Below are 15,879 nucleotides of genomic sequence, written 5' to 3'. Positions count from 1 at the left end.
GGCAGGCCTGCAGCTGGGCCCGAGGCTCGTTAGAAGGACCCGGTGTGGGGTGTAGGGTCCTCACAGGATTCCTTGTCCCCGGGGGCCAGCTGCACCCAGAGAGGCCTGCAGGCAAGGAGCAGCCCCTCCCAAGGCTGGGTGGGAGACCAGGAAGTCCTCACATTGCCCCCTCCTCTCCAGGTGTCCTCTCTAGGTCCCTCTGTGTCTCCCAACCCATGGGCTTCCCCTCTCCCCTCAACTTAGGGTGTCCCCCCCAAGCTCCTCACTAGAGCCGACCAATGTCGTCGCTTGTCTCCCCTATCAGAATTCCTTGCCCTTCCTCCCACAGCCCAGTCACCTTGACCCTGGAACCCTCAAGCCCCAGCCAGGGCCGTCCTCCCCAAGGACCCCCGCTGGGCCTTGCTCCCCAAGGGTCTCCTGCTTCACACCAAGAATGACGCAGGCCCGGCAGGGACCACAATCACCAGGGCAGGTAAAAGGACAGAGTGGCACCCGGTGCTGGGCCCTCGGCACTGTCACTGCCCCTAGATCCGGGCCCCGCAGCGCACTCTGTAGCCAGGTTTCTGTCAGACACGGATCACCAAGTCTTGCCTGCCCCCACCCAGACGTGGCCACCTCCCAGCCTCGGGTCCAGGGCGAAATCAGCCCTGTCCCAGGGGGGCACTGCCACCTCCACCCTGGGAGCCGGTGCTGGGGCCGGGGGCAACAGCATGCTCCCTCACTCCAGCTCCGAGTTCGGTGGCAATCCAGAGGGTCCCTTCCTAGTTGGGCCCTGGGGAGGACCCAGGTGTCCTTGTTTCCAGACTCTGAGACAAGCCCAAGGGGTTGGGTTGACCCCTGACACACTGGGCAGCCGGGCTCTCAAGGCCAGCCCCCAAGAAGGAGCAGGGCAGAGCCTCAGATGTTCCACCCTAGGACCCTACCCCTCCCTGGGGAACCAGCTGGGACGGAATTACTCCCTGGGGCAGGAGAGACAGGTGGCAACTGTCGGGGTCTCAGTGTTCAATCTGTGAGATGTGAATGGTGCATGGGCCCATAGAAGCTGTCACGTGATGGGACAGTACACGGGACTTGGGTGTCCCAGTGCATAGCCAGCATCCTGCTGGCTGAGCAGAGTTGGGGGCACTTTGTGGGCCCACATTGGGTGCAGAGGGCAGGGCCTAGCTGGCATCTGGCTGCTCCCAATTAAGTTTCTTCCCCTAGGAAGCCTTCCTTTGCCATCCCGGGCTGTGTCCCCACCACCCCAGCCAGGACGCTGTCTCAGCTCAGATCAGCCCACTCACTGCCTCCACTGCCCAGCTCTGGTGGGTCTCTGCCCTGGCCTCTTCATGACCCCCTACACTGTGGTCTATCTGATGATGCCCCCCTCACCTAAGCCTGCCATGGCTCCCCAGTGCCCTCAGTTCAAAGTGCAAACTCTGGCTCTGGACTGGAGAAGCCCCTTCGTGGCCTGGCCACGCCCACTCTTCTATTCCTTCTTCACAGGCAACATGTGCCTCCTGCTGGTCTCTGGTCTGTCTCACCTTTAAGCGTTGGCCCTTGGAGATGGCTGACACCTGCCACCTCCTCCAGGAAGCCTTCCCTGATCTCCCTACACATTCATCTATTGGGCACTTGCCCCACTACCCTGCGGGCCCCCCCACCCCTCCCTATCTTGAGAGCCACGCTATCCGGATCCATCTGTGAGCCTGACATCTGAGGTCCACTGTGACTTGTGCCCCCATTCTGTCTCCCCCTTCCCCTCCACTTCTGCTCAGACTGAACCAACACATGCTCTTCTTTCCCCTCCCACTCTGCACCCCAACCCAGTGGCCTCTCTGGCCCCCTGCTGACCTGCTGTGACCTCCACCCCTCATTCTCTCAGGCTGTGGGAGGCTCCCAACGGCCAGGCCAGCCCGCTCCCTTCCTCACTGCTTCCCTGGACAAGGGGCTGGGGACCCACGGCTGCTTGCAATTTGCCCACCCCTAGGCCTGCGCGCTCAGCATCCCTTGTCCGTGACTGTGTAAATACACTTTATTTTCCATCTTTCCCGCCTGGGCGACATGTGGAGTGTGAACAGGCAGTGTGCAAAATGGTGGTGGGCATTGTGGGGGGCACACGTGAGAGCCCGAGATGCCCACACTGGTCCCCAGGCTTTGTAACACTGAGGAGCGGGCGACCGGGGATGGGGACTGAGCGCGGATGCCCACCCTGGAGGCGCCAGGGAGACTGCTGTGACGCGGCTCGAGGCTCCAGGAGCACCGAGAGGGGCAGCCCCGAGGGTCACGAGGCCCGGGGACAAGGGTCTGGGGGCATTGCTGGACTTTGGCACCGTTCTCGGCTCCGGCTCCGCAGAGACCATGGGGCCACCACGGGGAGGCTCCGGGAGGCACCCGGCTGGCAAGCCTCCTCCACTGGGGCCTGGCCTGGGCTGGAGGGTGGGGCTGGGGACCCAGGGAAGGAGGGAAGTGGAGGCTGGGACGCCCTGGAGAGGAGGCTGGCCTGGGCAGATGGAGGGGGAGCCCCTCTATCACTGGCCATGCCGGGGTGATGGGATGTCTCACAGAGGGAGAGGGGGGCGCTGGGGAGGGGGTCTCATGCCGTCCTCCCAGCCGCTCTGGGCCCCGAGCAGCAGGGCCAGCCAGTGCCCAGGCCTGGGCTGGTTCCTGCTGGCCACACACCCCAGGTGGCCCTGCACAGTAGGGGGGCTTTGGTTTCTGCTGCAGGGGCCACGATGCCTGCACCAGGCAGGAAAGCACAGCCTGGCCATCTGTCCCCAGCGGCCAAGGGTCCCCAGGGGCATTGGGGGGTGGGACTGTCCAGCCCAGAGCTGCCCTTTCTTCCTCAGGCCTCCTCTAGCTCCTGGGCCCTTCCCAGCAGGGCCACCCTTGTCCCAGAAAGAGGTCTGCTGGGGGGAGGGGACTTCCTGCCCATCCAGTCCTGGGACCCCTGGTCGACCCTGGCCCTCACTGTTAAGAGGGGCGGGCCCTCCGGGGAACTGGGCCCGAAGGGCCACGACCAAGCTGGGTAAACACTGATGGGGAGGGTGGGTCTGCCGGGGACCCTGACGATCCTCGGACTCGGGCCCCGCCCTCTGCGCCCTGGCGCGCTGGGCCTAGCCCTCGGGCCGGGCGGAGTTTGTGATGCGCGGCCTGCGGCCCCCTGGCTCCGGGCACGCGGGCGCGGCCTCAGTTGTCCAGGCCCTGGCTGTAGGGCGCGGCCAGCTCGTCGGCGTCGCTGTCTGAGCTGCCCTCGCTGTCCTTGGCCGGCCGCTCCAGACGGCGGAAGAAGCGCGCGTCGCGCGGCGACAGCGGGTAGAGCGAGTCCTGCAGCGCGGCGCCCACGCCCACGCCCAGCAGCTCCTCGTCCGACGACGGCAGCGAGTCCTCATCCAGGTGCCGCGCCAGGCCGAGCCCGTCGAAGGCCAGCGGGTCCTCGAAGGGCGGCGGGCCCTTCAGCAGCCGCACCTGGGGCGGGACCGGCGCGCTGGGGGCGGGCACCGACCCTCCCACGGACCGAGTCCGGCCGCCGGACCCCCTCTCCCCCGCTCCCCGAAGCCCCGACGCCCGGCCCGGCCCCGGGCCCCTCCCGCGCTCACCTCGGCCTTCAGCTCCTCGATCTGGTCCTTGAGCTCGCGGATGTACTGCGACGAGTCCGAGTGGTTCAGCTGGCCCTGGATGCGGCCCTCCTCCCTCTGCGGGCGGCCAGGGCGCGCGGCGTCACGGCAGGGCCCCCCACCCCGCTGCCCGCCCTCGACCCCGGCCCGGCCGCTCACCTGGATCTCCAGCTCGGCGATGCGCTGCCGCATCTCGGCCACCGCCGCCATGCTGTCCGCCTCCCGCAGGCGCACGGCCATCACCTCCTCCTTGCTCTGGGGGTAGGGGAGAGAGGGCGGTTCAAGGGGCGCGGCGGGGCGGGGCGGGGGGCCGGCCGACGAGGGGGCGCACCTTGCATTCGGCCTCCGCCTGCTTGCGGCGGCTTTCGCTGAGCTGCGTCTGCAGCCCCTTGTTCTGGGCCGCCAGGTACTGCAGCTTCTCCTGCAGCGCCGCGCGCTCTGCCTCCACGCGGTTCAGCAGGTTGCGGTGGATGTGGTCCTGTGGAAGGAGGGAGCGCCCATGGCCACGGGTCACGGCCGAGCCAGGGCCGTGGCCATCCAGCCCCTCGCCCGGCCGGCCGGCCGCAGCCCACCTGCGTCTCGAGCTCCACCACGCGCTGCCGCAGCTCGCGGCCCTCGGCCAGAGCCTGGGCCTCGCGCAGACGCACGCTCATCAGCTCGTCCTGCAGCTCGCCCAGGACCAGCTTCCGCGGGGACTCCTTCCAGCGGCCGCCGCGCGACAGGTGGGCCTGGGGGGACAAGCGGGCGTCAGCCTCCGCCGGAGCCCCGCCGACCTCGCGCTCGCCCGGCCGCCTGGTGCCCGGGGGCTGGGCCCGCACCTGCCAGGTGTCCGAGAGCTCCTGCAGCTGCAGCTTCAGCTCCCGCGCCGAGGCCACGGCCTCGCCCTCCCGCACCTTGAGCGCCTTCAGCTCCTCCTGCAGCCGCGCCACGTTGTTCTCGTCGGGCAGCGAGCTGTTCCTCTGCGGGAGAGAAGCGGTCAGAGCCCGGGGCATGTGAAGCCGCGCCTCCCTTCCCGCAGGGCCCGGATGCGCGCCCCGCGTTTCTTCTGAGTCCCACCTTGGGCGGCCCTCATGGGAGAGGGTGCACCCTGGACCCCGGAATAAACTGGGAACGTGGGCCAGGCTGGAGGGGAGCAGACCGAGATCCTTGTCGGTCAGATGGATGTGATAACAGCACTTGCTCTCTCCCCATAACCGGGGGACCTCCATAAATGTCACTGCCCATCACACCAGGCCCGCTGGGGGGGGGGGGGCAGGTGCTCATCCACCCGGGAGTCCGAGATCTGTGCCGCTCCAGCACACGGCCAGACCCTGGACCCCCCTCAGCAGCACTGAGAGACCGTGGATTGCCGCACCCTGGCCCCACCCCACCCCGGGCAGCCCCTCTCCCTGGGGACAGGCTGAGGGCCAGCTGAGGCCCTGCCCTGGCCTCCCAAGGGCCCAGTGAGCGGGATTTGTGTTCCAGCCTCTCGGTGACCATCCAGCTTGCTGTACAAGGTCCTCATGACCCCTGTTTGGCACTGGGAGTTGGGGAGGGCGGAGGGTTGACTGGCTGCACATTCCCCTCCGAGATGGAGGGAGGCGGGAGAGAAGCCCTGTTCTGGGCTGGCCGATGGGGACTGAGAGGCCGATGGCCTCAGCAAGGCTGTGGCAGACACACCCCACCTGGGAGGGCACCCCAAACAGTGCAGGCTCCCGGGGGTGGGGAATGGCTCCTGCCAGCCTGGGAGTGGGTCCTGCTGCCCTCTGGTGGCCCTGTGGGAGCTGAGTCTATACCGAGTCGGCAAGAAAGCAGGTGAGGGGGGACCCAGGAGGCCTGGTACCCGCTGAGGCCTGCAGGCAGGAGAGGGTGGCCCCAGTCGGCTCCCTGGGTGGTGTCTCCATGGCTGGGGCAGCCCGGATGGGCTGGGTCTTGCCTCCCCTCCCTCCATCCTGGAAGCCGGGACCAGGGGGAGACACACACAGGTGTGTTGGGCTGTCAGGAAGCCCATGGAAGCCACCGCACTGCTGGCCCTGTGCCTGGTACATGAGGGTGGCTGTGCCCCTCATGGTGTCATGCTGCTTCGTGTGTGCTCGTGTGTGTGTGCACGCATGCGCGCACGTGTGTGTGTGTGCCTGTGCACCTCCAGGGCTTGGGAGGGTCTGGGGGTGAGGGGCCCAACTTCCCATCTGCCCAGACCCTCCCGTGGAGACCATGGGGAGGAAGCAGGGGACCAGGGTGCCATGGAGGGGCCGGGGACTGCCGGGCAGGGGGCTCTGACTCCAGGACACGTCCCACTGGTCCTGGCCGCCCCTTCTTGCACCTCCTGAAGCACGCCCAGTCCCCCGGCTCCTCTTCTCCGAGCTCTCCCAGCAGCCGCCCGCCCCCTGCTGCACCTTCTCCATGTCGAGGACCTTGTCCTGCATCTCCCGCAGGGCCCCCAGCGTCTCGGTCTCCCGCAGCCGCGACTGCTCCAGCTCCGTCTCCAGGTGGGCCACGAAGTCCTCAGTGAGGCGCGGGTTATCCTGGGGCAGGCAGATGGCTGCGTCGGCCCGGGGCTGTGGCAGGACTGGGGCAGCCTTCCCGCCAGCCGGCTGTGGGCCCAGGCCTTGGACCCCACTGTAGGGTCCCTGGGCCGGGAGGAGGGCTCAGGCTGGGGAGGGAGAGGGGAGCGAGGAGGAACCCTGGGTCCCCCTGCTGCACCGTCTGCCCTACTGGAGGACAGCTGAATGCCCTGGGGGCCCTGAGGCTCTGTGTCCAGGGGTCCTGATCCCGGCGCAGCTGGCTTAGCCCGGGCTCCTTCCTGGCAACACCACACAGAGGGACCTTCTGGAGGGGACCTTCCATGGCCTCTGGGTGCCCGGAGGGACGCCAATGACTGGTTCCCAGGATGGCTGGGGTAGGGGTGGAAGATGGGTTGTTGGAGGTGCCCTTCCTGCTGTGTGGTCAGGGGCCTAACCACACGGTGGGGGTGGGGTGGGAGCGGGTCTAGGCACTCCTGCCCCCCTTTCTCCGCCCCCTCCTCTCTACCCCATTTCCAAACAGGAAGGGATGGGGAAAAATTGCTGGGCACACTTTCTTGCTCAGTGCCCAGAAGGCTTCTCAGAGGTACCCCCGTGGGGGGCTCAGGGGTGATGGGTGCCACCTGGGCCCAAGAGCAGAGCCTGGCCAGTGGGTGAGGACAGCTCCTGAGGCTGGAGCCAAGTCCTCATCTTGGGGACTCTCTGGGAGAAACCCCCTTCCCCAGTGATGGGCTCCTTCCCTGGTTTCCTGCCCAGGCCTACTGGCTGCCCGTGACCCCTGTGGGTCTCTGAGATCCATGGGTGTCAGACGGGTGCTGAGCCCCAGCCCCGCCAGGCTGCACCTCCTCCAGGAGGCTCTCCCGGAGACAGAGAGGGTGCTCAGGGCCATCGCCTGCACTGCTTCCCTCTGCCTGCGCGGCCTCCTTGCCTCACCCGTCTCTGCGTCCCTTAAAGGCCGGCGCTCAGGGGTGGCAGGTGGCTTTCTGTCTGACTGGCTTGAGTGGGGGCATCACGCCATGGGTGGGATGGGCCCAGCCTCAGTTTCCCCACCAGCTGTGCTGCCTCAGCTGGAGGCTGGGCTACAGCACTCGCAGGTGGGGGGGCAGAAGGTGGACCCTGGGAGAAATGATGAGGTGCTGCCTCTCTGTCCCCAGGAGCAGAGAAGCCACCGGAATTCCTCAGCCGAGGCCTGGGCCAAGTCCCCAGTCTGGATCGGGGTCCTCCTCAGCAAATGCCCCTCCTGCTCTCCACCCACTGTTTCTTGAGCACTCTGTGGCTTCTCCAAATCAGGGCCCCCCACCTGCCTGCCAGGCCCTGCTGGGGTCGGCCCCGGATGGCAGGGGCTGGGGGACCCTGGAGCATCTTTCCCTGCCTCTCCAGGGCATGCGCTCAGGCCCGCACGCTGAGCTTGGGGCCTCAGCGGCTGGCGGGTCTTCACAGGAGGGAGGCAGCCTGCTGGGGACACTGAAGGAGACCCCAAAGCTCCCTCTGGGAGAAGCGGACTCTTCATGCCGTGCTCCAGCAGGTGCGCCCTCCCACCGCTGATCAGGAGTTCACGACCTCACAACAGACTTGGGCCGCCCCTGCCCCCGACCCTGCCAACTCAGAGCCGGGGGCACAGACCAGAGCCTCTATTGAGGGCAAAGTCCTGGCCACGGGAGGAGGGCGTCCCCTCCCCTGTCCCCGGTCCTACCTCCTAGCCTGCATGGCTGACCCCCGGGGGAGCCCAACCGTCCTTCAGACCTTGGGGAGACGCCAGGGTTCCCCCAAGGAATCAGCCCCATGAGCTGCAGGAGAGGAGACCTGCAGGCACACCCTGGTTCCCGGGGCCCTTGCCCTGAGGCTGGGGGCCAGGGAGGCCCACTGCTTGGTCTCAATGCAGCAGGCCAGACACCCCACTGGGAGGTGGCAAATGGACACAGGGTTCCCCCCACTCCTCGTGTGGGGCTGGGGAGCATCTGTGCTCCGTTTTTCCTCCCCTTTCCCGCGCCCCCAGGAAGTAACAGGAGGGCTGATCCTGAGTCAGTTGCGCATGAGCCCTGCAGGTGGCGGGCGAGTGGCGAGGGGCGAGAGCGAGGGGCGTGGCCCCGGCCAGGCGGCCCCGCCCACCTGGCCTGGTACCTGCTGCTCCTGCAGCTGGCGGATGGTGCTCTGCGCCTTCTGCAGGTCCTCGGCCGCCGAGCTGCACTGCTGCCGCACCACCGCCAGTTCCCGCTTGATGACGTAGTTCTCCTCGGCCTCCTGCGCGCGTGTCACCTGCCCCTGAGCACAGCGAGGACAGGGTGTGGTGACTCTCTGCTCACAGCCCAGGCCCTGCCTCGGGCCTACCTCAGGGAGAGGCCCAGAGCGGGTGGAGGCCGGGCAGAAGGGAGAGGGCGAGGCCACCCGCACTCAGAGCCTGGGATGGGGTGCCCCACGGGGCCTGGGGATGTGGGTGGGGAGCAGGCAGGTACAGGACACCCGAGCAGCCTGGAGGAGACCCACAGGGGCCCAGGCTCTGCGGGGCTTAAATGGAGAATGGGGGCACCAGGATGGGGCTGCAGACAGTGCCTTCTCCTCCGGGCACCCCTCTCCGTCTGTCCCAGGTGAGGAGAAATGAGTCCTTATCCAGGGCTCTGCTGGTGAGGGTGGGGCTCTGGGGGCAGCCAGGTCCCAGAGGCTCAGGGCTGGTGCTTCCGGGGTGGGTTGGGAGGTGAAATACACCTGTCCCAGGGCCTTCTCCAGTCCTGGACCCTGGGGCCTCCACCTGCCTGGGACTAGGACCCCACACCAGCCTTGCCCCCTCACCCCACCCAGTGTGGGCCCCCCATTCCAGGCTCGGAGCCACCAGGTGGCAGGCAGAAGCTTCCAGAAAGAGCCATTCAAGATAAGGCAGCAGCAGAAGCAGGTGAGTGAGAGAAGATGGCAGGCCTTGCAGGTAGGAGCAGAGAGGAGCTGAGGGGCCAGGAGAGGTGTTGTGTGTGTGTGCGTGCGTGCGTGCGTGCGTGTGTGTGTGGTGGGGGGCTCTGCACAGCGCACACACCAGGGCCTACTGCTGATACACCCTCAGGGGCCCTGAGCCCTCCTGGGTCCCCACCTGTGTCCCCCGGAGGGAGGAAGCTTTCCGGACATGTGCGTGCACACACATTCACAGACACACTCACAGATGCACCCACACGTGCAACCCCCTCCCCCAGAGGAAGGCCTGTCTCCCCTGAGAAGCGGTCCCCAGCCGCCCCCATGCACAGTGCCAGGCCTGCCCCCCTTGCCCCAGGGATGGTGGCAGCCAGGGAAGAGGTGGCTTCTGGCTGTCGTGTGCGGGACAGGAAAGAGGTGGGAGAGGGAGACGAAAGGCTACAGTACCTGGATTAACCTATCAGCCAGAGCAGCGCTCTCCTACCCGGCGGAGGGGGTCCGAGCGACAGGGGGAGGAGCAGAGCAGAAGGCGCGGGGACAGGAGAGGGAGAGACAGACAAGAACCACTTGTCACTAACGCAATAGACTATCTCTAGAAGCAGGGAGACAGGAGAGAGACCGGAGAACCAGCAGGAGAGGACCCGGAGGAAGACCAAAGCCAGAGCCAGCTCCGTCCTGGAGAGGGGTCTGTGCGTGAGGGGGGAGGTGGGGTGCCACCCTCCGGGGCAGGGCCACCCCCCAGGGCTGACCAGGCTGGGAAAAGTGAGGAGCCATCCCCGGAGGGCGCGGGATGGGGGTGGCAGCACCGGCTGGGTGGCTGCGTTTTGATGTGGAGGTGGGACAAGAATCAAGGCTTTGGGACAAGGACAATAAAATCCTGTGGATGACCTGCTCTCTGTGGTCAGTGGAGGGTCATCTGAGATGGAGGGAGGGGCAGGAAGTGCGGCCTCCACCTTTACTCTCATCTTTAAAAACCCGTCAGGGGCCAGGGTCATGGCGGTGGCACCCCACCATGGAGCCTGGTGCAAGGCCGCTCCCTCCTCCACTGTCTCCTTTTTTTTGAGGGTGAGGCTTGCAAATTACAGGGTGGGGTGCCTTGTGGCCCAATTCCAGGGCACCTCCGTCAGACGGACAGTCCTACCTCCTTCTCCCCACCCCAGGCAGCCTGGAAGGACACACAAATGGACTGTGGTGTTTGCAGTTCACTGGGTTGTAACTCAGCCCCCAGCCCCGAGCCAGGTTTCCCCGGGGCCCCGATTATACGGCAGCTCAGATCTCAGCGGGGCTCGGGGGAGGGCCCGTGGGATTCACGCCAGCCTCCTCGGAGCCCTCTGGCTCAGGGTGGGGCCGTGGCAGGGGGCTGGCTGGCCCTCTGGGTGCTGGGTCCTGCTAGGGGCCTGGAGGGTTGGGTGCCACGCCCCTCACCTTCTCCAGGGTCTCAATCCGCTGCTTCAGGAGCCGGTTCTCGGTGCGAAGCCTCTATGGGGGGAGAGGGGAGAGCATGTCAGAGCCCACCTCCCGCTCCTGTGCACACAGAGATCTGTCCCCTTAGGGCCCAGGCCACCTCCAGGCAGGAGAGAGCCAATGTCTTACATTCTGTGTCAGTGATTCCAGAAATCAGGGCCAGGTCCCATTCAGAATGGCCCATAAGATTTTTTTTTAAACAAACCTTGGTTCAGTGAAATAATGTGCATGCTTTCATGGATAGGCGCTGTGTGTGGGGGGGCGGACAGCACCCATGTCCTCTGTGAGAGTCGGTTTCTGCCCCAGGCTTGCCTGTCAAGGGCCAGTGTGACACCTACCACAGGGCAAAGGCCTCTGTGTTTTTGGGGGGGGCTGCTGTCACAAGTCCCCACCCCTCACTGCTTTGCCATGAGCCCCAGGGTTACGTTCTCAGAGGACAGACTCCTCGCAGAATTTGGGGTTCCTTGTGTGACCCACCGCCAGCCAGCCGTACCCAGCAGTTGTCACTTCCCCTGGCCGGATGCTGGAGATGGTCTCCATCCTGCACTGACGGATTTGGGTGAGATATCTATAGTTTCAGCTTCCCCCACAGCCTTCTGGGAAGCAGGTGAGGTTTACAGACGCCCTGTATCTACCCTCTACCTACGTTCCCCCTGAGAATTAGCCATGGAAAGAGTTGTGATCGGCAGAGGAGTGAGGGTCCTGCCTCTGTGTGGCTCACACAGAACATTTCCTGGTTTCTTCCGGGGAGAAAAAGCGATGGAAACATCCAGAACACTCCCAGGAAGCAACTGTGGTCAGAGAGAATGGCAGGCTTGCTTGATGGTCACTGACTCATGTCGTGGGTGGGGAAACCAAGGCGGAGTGGGCAGTGACAGGTCTCTGTCCCTCATAGTGATCCAGAACCAGAGTCCTGACCCCTGACCCCTGACCCCTGGATTGCTCTGCCCCCTTTCTGGCCTGAACCCACTGCTGCACCAGCACAGCCGTCCTTGGAGGAGCTGACGTGCCCTGGCCACGACTCCCCTCTCTCCTGCCTCCTCCAAAGGGAAAACGAGAAAGAGCGAACAAGAACGACGAGAGGCCAGGTACTAATCGGGCTTTTTGTTTGTTTGTTTAATTTTCTAAATTTTTGATGGTTGGGCCTCCTGTGGCCTTGCTGATCCTGGAAAGACGGCCCCTGAAGTTCTAGCTAATTCCTCGAGAGTGAATAACCTGCCTGTGAGCGCACCTTCCACATGCAAACCGGCCAGTCCAGAGCCCGCAGCCCCAGCCGCCTCCTGTGTCTGACTCTCGCACACCACACCAACATTCTCCCGGCCCTAAATTGTCCCAGGACAACGAGGGGCCACTCCTGTGGCCCAGAGCCCCTGAAATTGTTCAAAAACACCTTGCTCAACCTTGCCTCCCCTGCCTTGCCCATTTCTATTCTTGGAAACCACAGTAAGCCTCCTGCCCTGCTTCCCTCTCTCCCTGCCTCTTGACCAACCCTGGTGCTTCCCCGTGCGGCCCTGTGTGGCGTGGCGTGCCCCCTCCTCTTGGGAACTCCAAGCAATAAACTCTCCTTTCAAAGGCAGTTGTCCCCACGTCTATCACCTTCCCAGACCTGATTAAAACAAATCCCAGGTATATTTTAAAACAGGCTAACGGTGAAATACCAAATGGCAGGGCTGAGGGAGAAGGTATCTGCCTGAATCCTTTAAGGCCTGGGGGGTGCCCGGGCTCCTCTTGTGGGAAATTTCCAGGCTGGGTGTATGGTCCAAGGGTCTGCTGCATCCCTACCTACTGCTGGGCCCTCGTGGTCACCAGATGGGAACAGGGCCTCGTCTGTGTATGAGCAAGACTCACATATACGTTTGGACTGGTGCATCAGTCAAGCTGCCATTCCTGAGAAAGGGAGACCCTGAAACATTCAGGACACAAAACTGTGTCTGGAAAACCTACAAACAGGCCCAGGACAATGATGCCCTTTGCCCCCTCAGGTATGGGTGGCCAGTGACCTGGATCCTAATCTGGGCTGCGCCTCTGCCTTTCTAGAGGAGGTGGGGATAATGATGATGTGGTAGCAATAATGATAATAATTTGAACAGCAGAACAAGCGTCATCCCCATTTTGCAGAAGGGGTCACTGGGGCTCAGAGAGGTGAATTCACCTTCCTGGGTCACACAGCTGGGTTGTGGGAAGAGCTATAATAATAATTTGAACAGCAGAACAAGCATCATCCCCATTTTGCAGAAGGGGTCACTGGGGCTCAGGGAGGTGAATTCACCTTCCTGGGTCACACAGCTGGGTTGTGGGAAGAGCTGGGATTTGAACCCTGGTCTGTAGGACTCCAGCCCCAGCCGCTTTGGGACTCTGCCTCGAAGAGGACAGAGCCAGACTGTGTTGGGGTTTGTGCTCGTGTTTGTCTTCTCACCCCCACTGGACTGGGGAGCCCTCAGTCTCTGCTGTGACTCTGGCACACAGTAGGAGCTCAATAAATGCTTGTTGAGTGAATAACTAAAATCACATGTGGAGGGATGAAAGCAGAGGGAAGGAGAAGGAGGGAAGTCTGGGTTCAGGGGCTCTGCACACTCAGGAAACCCCGTGATACTGTGGTTTATAATGAGAAATACATATTTGGTGCCAGCCCTGCCCACATCCATCCTGGCACGGAGCTCCTAAAACCCTGGGAAGTTCCTAAGGGATGAGAGCAATAAAGGTGTCTTCCGTTATATTAATGAAATGAACTTCAGAAACTTTAGAAAGCTCCTAGGTCACCAAGAAGGGGACTGGTTGCCAGGGGACCCAACCATGTGAGTCGAGGGTTGGACCGTTCAGCCCCACCCCCTGACGTCCCGGAGGGGAGAGGGCTGGAGGCTGAGCCAGTCGCCATGGCCAGTGATCTCGTCAGTTAGGCCTGTGTGATGAAACCTCCACGAAAACCCAAAAGGCTGGTTCGGAGCGTCCGGGTGGGTCGGCACGTGGAGGGGCTGGGAGGGTGGCGCACGGAGAGAGGGGAAGCTCCCTGCCTTCGCCCAGACCTCGCCCTCCGCGTCTCCTCCCTCCGGCTGTTCCCGAGTTCCAGCCTTTGGGAACAAACCAGGCATCTAGCGAGCAAACTGTTTCTCGGAGTTCCGAGCCGCTCTGACAAATGAGTCGAACCCCAGGACGGGACGGGGGGAACCTCTGATCTATGGCTGGTTGGTCAGAAGCACAGGTGACATCCTGGACATACGATTGGCGTCTCAGTCTTGTGGGACTGAGGCCCTCACGCTGGGATGTGGCGCTCTCTCCAGGTAGCGGTGGCAGAATGGAGTTAATTGTAGGATGCCCAGCTGGTGTCAGAGAATGGCTTGGTGGCGTGGAGAGAGACCCCACATTGGAGTCGGTGACAGAATTGTGCCCCCCAAACCTAGTGGGCCGGGCGGCCAGGCACCAGGGCAACCAGGGTCCATGAGTGGGAGCCGCACCCTGGCCTCCACGCCCTGGCATCTGGCCCCGGCCTACCTCGGCTCTCCTCATTTGCCCCTGCCCTGGGCGAGGGCGGTCTTCCTCCAGCCCCTCAGGCTCGCTGCTGCTCAGGCCTTTTGACGCCCTGGGTCTGCAGCCCTCTTTCTGGGTCAGCTCCACCCCCTCCCTTGCACATCTTACCCAGAGAACTTTCTCGAGTCACTCTATACTGTTTAGGTCACTGTCCACCTTGTTCCCCGTGGTGGGGCTGGCTTGGCGGTGAGTAAAGGCACGGGGAGGGGGGGGGGTGGGGTGGAGGGAGGACCCCTCCGAGCCTGAGGACAAGGCGGTGTGTGGGGTATGCTGGGAACGGGCTCCACCTAGTGGCCGCCCGCCTCAGGAGTTGGGAGGGCCGCTCCCAGGGGCGTCCCAGCCCTGTCCCACCTCTGCTGGGACTCACTTTGATCTCGATCTGCTCCTCCATCTCCTTGCTCTTCATGGCTGCATACTCCTTCTCCAGCCTGCAGAGGGCAGGGCCGAGGTGGTCACCGTCCCACCCTCAGGGACCCCCCTTTCCGCCAGCACCCCGGCCGCCCGGCACTGACCTCTTCATCTTCTTGGGGTTGTACTTGACCTGATAGGCCTTCAGGATCAGCTTGTCTGGGCAGCTGTCGAACTGCCGGGGGATCACCCTCTGGAAGTACTGTGGGGACACGGGCAGTCACCGACACGCGCACCCACTCCCGGGGGCCTGCCAGAGCCCCTGCTGTGCCCTGCTTCCCTGGAGGAGGGCCAGGGCACTCCAGGAGGGAGGGCCAGAGCCGGACTGCCGGGGCGTCCCATGTCACCAGCACAGGGCCCGGCCTGTTGGGTGCGAGCCTCTGTCAGGGTGTGTAGAGTGAGCCAACGGGCGTGGGAGGCAGAAATGGAATCGGGGAGAAGCAGCTGCCTGCGGCCAGGACTTCAGCTTGCAGGGGAAAAGCAGGCTGTGGGAGCTCCTGAGGGCAGAGGCTGGGGTGGGGCGGGGGGGGGTCTGAGCACAGGGGACCTTCCTGGAGGAAGGGGGCGGCATGCCACTGGCCCGGGGCAGTGAGAGGAGGCTGGAGAGGTTGAGGAATCGGGGTGCCGGGAGCAACCCTGATGGAGACCCCTCAGTGGCCTGCTTGCCCGGGCCCCCGGGGCCTCCACAAAGGGTTAAGGGCAAGCCCCGGGTGGACACAGCTCGCTGCGGTTTGGGGCCAGGTTGGCCCCCGCTCCCAGCCCAGCGGGCCCCTCCGGCAGCTGCGGACAATGGACGCCCGTGTTTGTGGACACAACCGTGGCCTTTGTGCATTCTTCCCTGAAGCACCAGCTGGAGGACGCGGGGAGGGGGCAGGGGCCTGCATGATGGGGAGTGGCGGTGAGAAGCAGGCCGGCCTCTTCTCCGGCAGGCGGGGCAGCCGGGCTGGGGCGGGGTAAGAGGCTGCCCTAGACCCCGCACTCTCTCCTGTGCCCTTGCCTGGCCTGGTGGCTGGGCCAAAACCACACCCAAGGCCTCATGGTGTGGCTGGCATTACTGTTTGCAGGAGAGAAGTTGAGCTACGTTAGGCTTTTGGGGGACTGGAGCTGGGGGCAGGAGAGAAGGATGGGACCTCCCAGGGCTCGGCCTAAGCTTAGACCTTCCTCTCTTGCTGCTGCCAGAGCCCGTGTATGGCACAGCCTGGGGGCTCTGCAGGGCCCACCCTGGTCCTCAGGGGACAGAGGGGATGGGAAAGGATCTGGGCGCTCAGGCACTCCAGGCCCACCCCATCTCTCGGGAGGGCTCCCCCTGCCCCGGTGGCCCTGGATGGGGGGCCATCCCAGCCGCCTCGGCTCTCCCGGCCCACCTGGGACATGCCCTCCATGTCCAGCTGCATCAGTTCTGTCTGGTTCACCTGCAGCAGGGCGAGGCCCACCCGGAACACGATCTCCAGGCCCTGCAAAGGCGAGGGGACAGTGCATCTCGGGGCCTG

At 64.4% G+C, this 15,879-nt stretch overlaps 1 protein-coding gene and 1 long non-coding RNA gene across 14 annotated transcripts in view; one reads left to right on the top strand and one right to left on the bottom strand.

Annotated features, from left to right (window-relative positions):
* Window positions 1-1,996: 1,996 nt before the first annotated feature.
* The window catches only part of EVI5L (ecotropic viral integration site 5 like), a 30,364-nt gene continuing 16,481 nt past the window's right edge, over window positions 1,997-15,879 (bottom strand). For 3 of the 13 annotated variants that reach the window (XM_070272613.1, XM_070272614.1, XM_023644646.2), the window contains 13 exons: window positions 15,754-15,843; window positions 14,494-14,591; window positions 14,349-14,409; window positions 10,418-10,471; window positions 9,440-9,472; window positions 8,219-8,359; window positions 5,972-6,100; window positions 4,415-4,555; window positions 4,169-4,324; window positions 3,928-4,074; window positions 3,756-3,851; window positions 3,579-3,674; window positions 1,997-3,447 (listed from right to left, as the gene is read on the bottom strand). In XM_070272613.1, coding sequence (XP_070128714.1) covers window positions 3,169-3,447; window positions 3,579-3,674; window positions 3,756-3,851; window positions 3,928-4,074; window positions 4,169-4,324; window positions 4,415-4,555; window positions 5,972-6,100; window positions 8,219-8,359; window positions 9,440-9,472; window positions 10,418-10,471; window positions 14,349-14,409; window positions 14,494-14,591; window positions 15,754-15,843 — 1,521 coding nt within the window. In that variant the 3' untranslated portion in view covers window positions 1,997-3,168. Of the gene's footprint in view, window positions 3,448-3,578; window positions 3,675-3,755; window positions 3,852-3,927; window positions 4,075-4,168; window positions 4,325-4,414; window positions 4,556-5,971; window positions 6,101-8,206; window positions 8,360-9,439; window positions 9,473-10,417; window positions 10,472-14,348; window positions 14,410-14,493; window positions 14,592-15,753; window positions 15,844-15,879 lie in introns of all 13 variants that reach the window. The other 10 variants (XM_023644650.2, XM_023644652.2, XM_023644645.2 and 7 more) reach the window with 6 other exon arrangements.
* LOC138924951 (uncharacterized) lies at window positions 10,156-12,032 on the top strand. The gene is made up of 3 exons (XR_011440405.1): window positions 10,156-11,015; window positions 11,352-11,544; window positions 11,643-12,032. It is a non-coding gene; the product is annotated as an uncharacterized lncRNA (long non-coding RNA).

This window comes from Equus caballus, chromosome 7 (assembly GCF_041296265.1).
Source record: "Equus caballus isolate H_3958 breed thoroughbred chromosome 7, TB-T2T, whole genome shotgun sequence".
NCBI lineage: Eukaryota > Metazoa > Chordata > Mammalia > Perissodactyla > Equidae > Equus > Equus caballus.
Note: the sequence above shows the minus strand (reverse complement) of the source record. Positions and strands in the feature narration are given on the sequence as shown.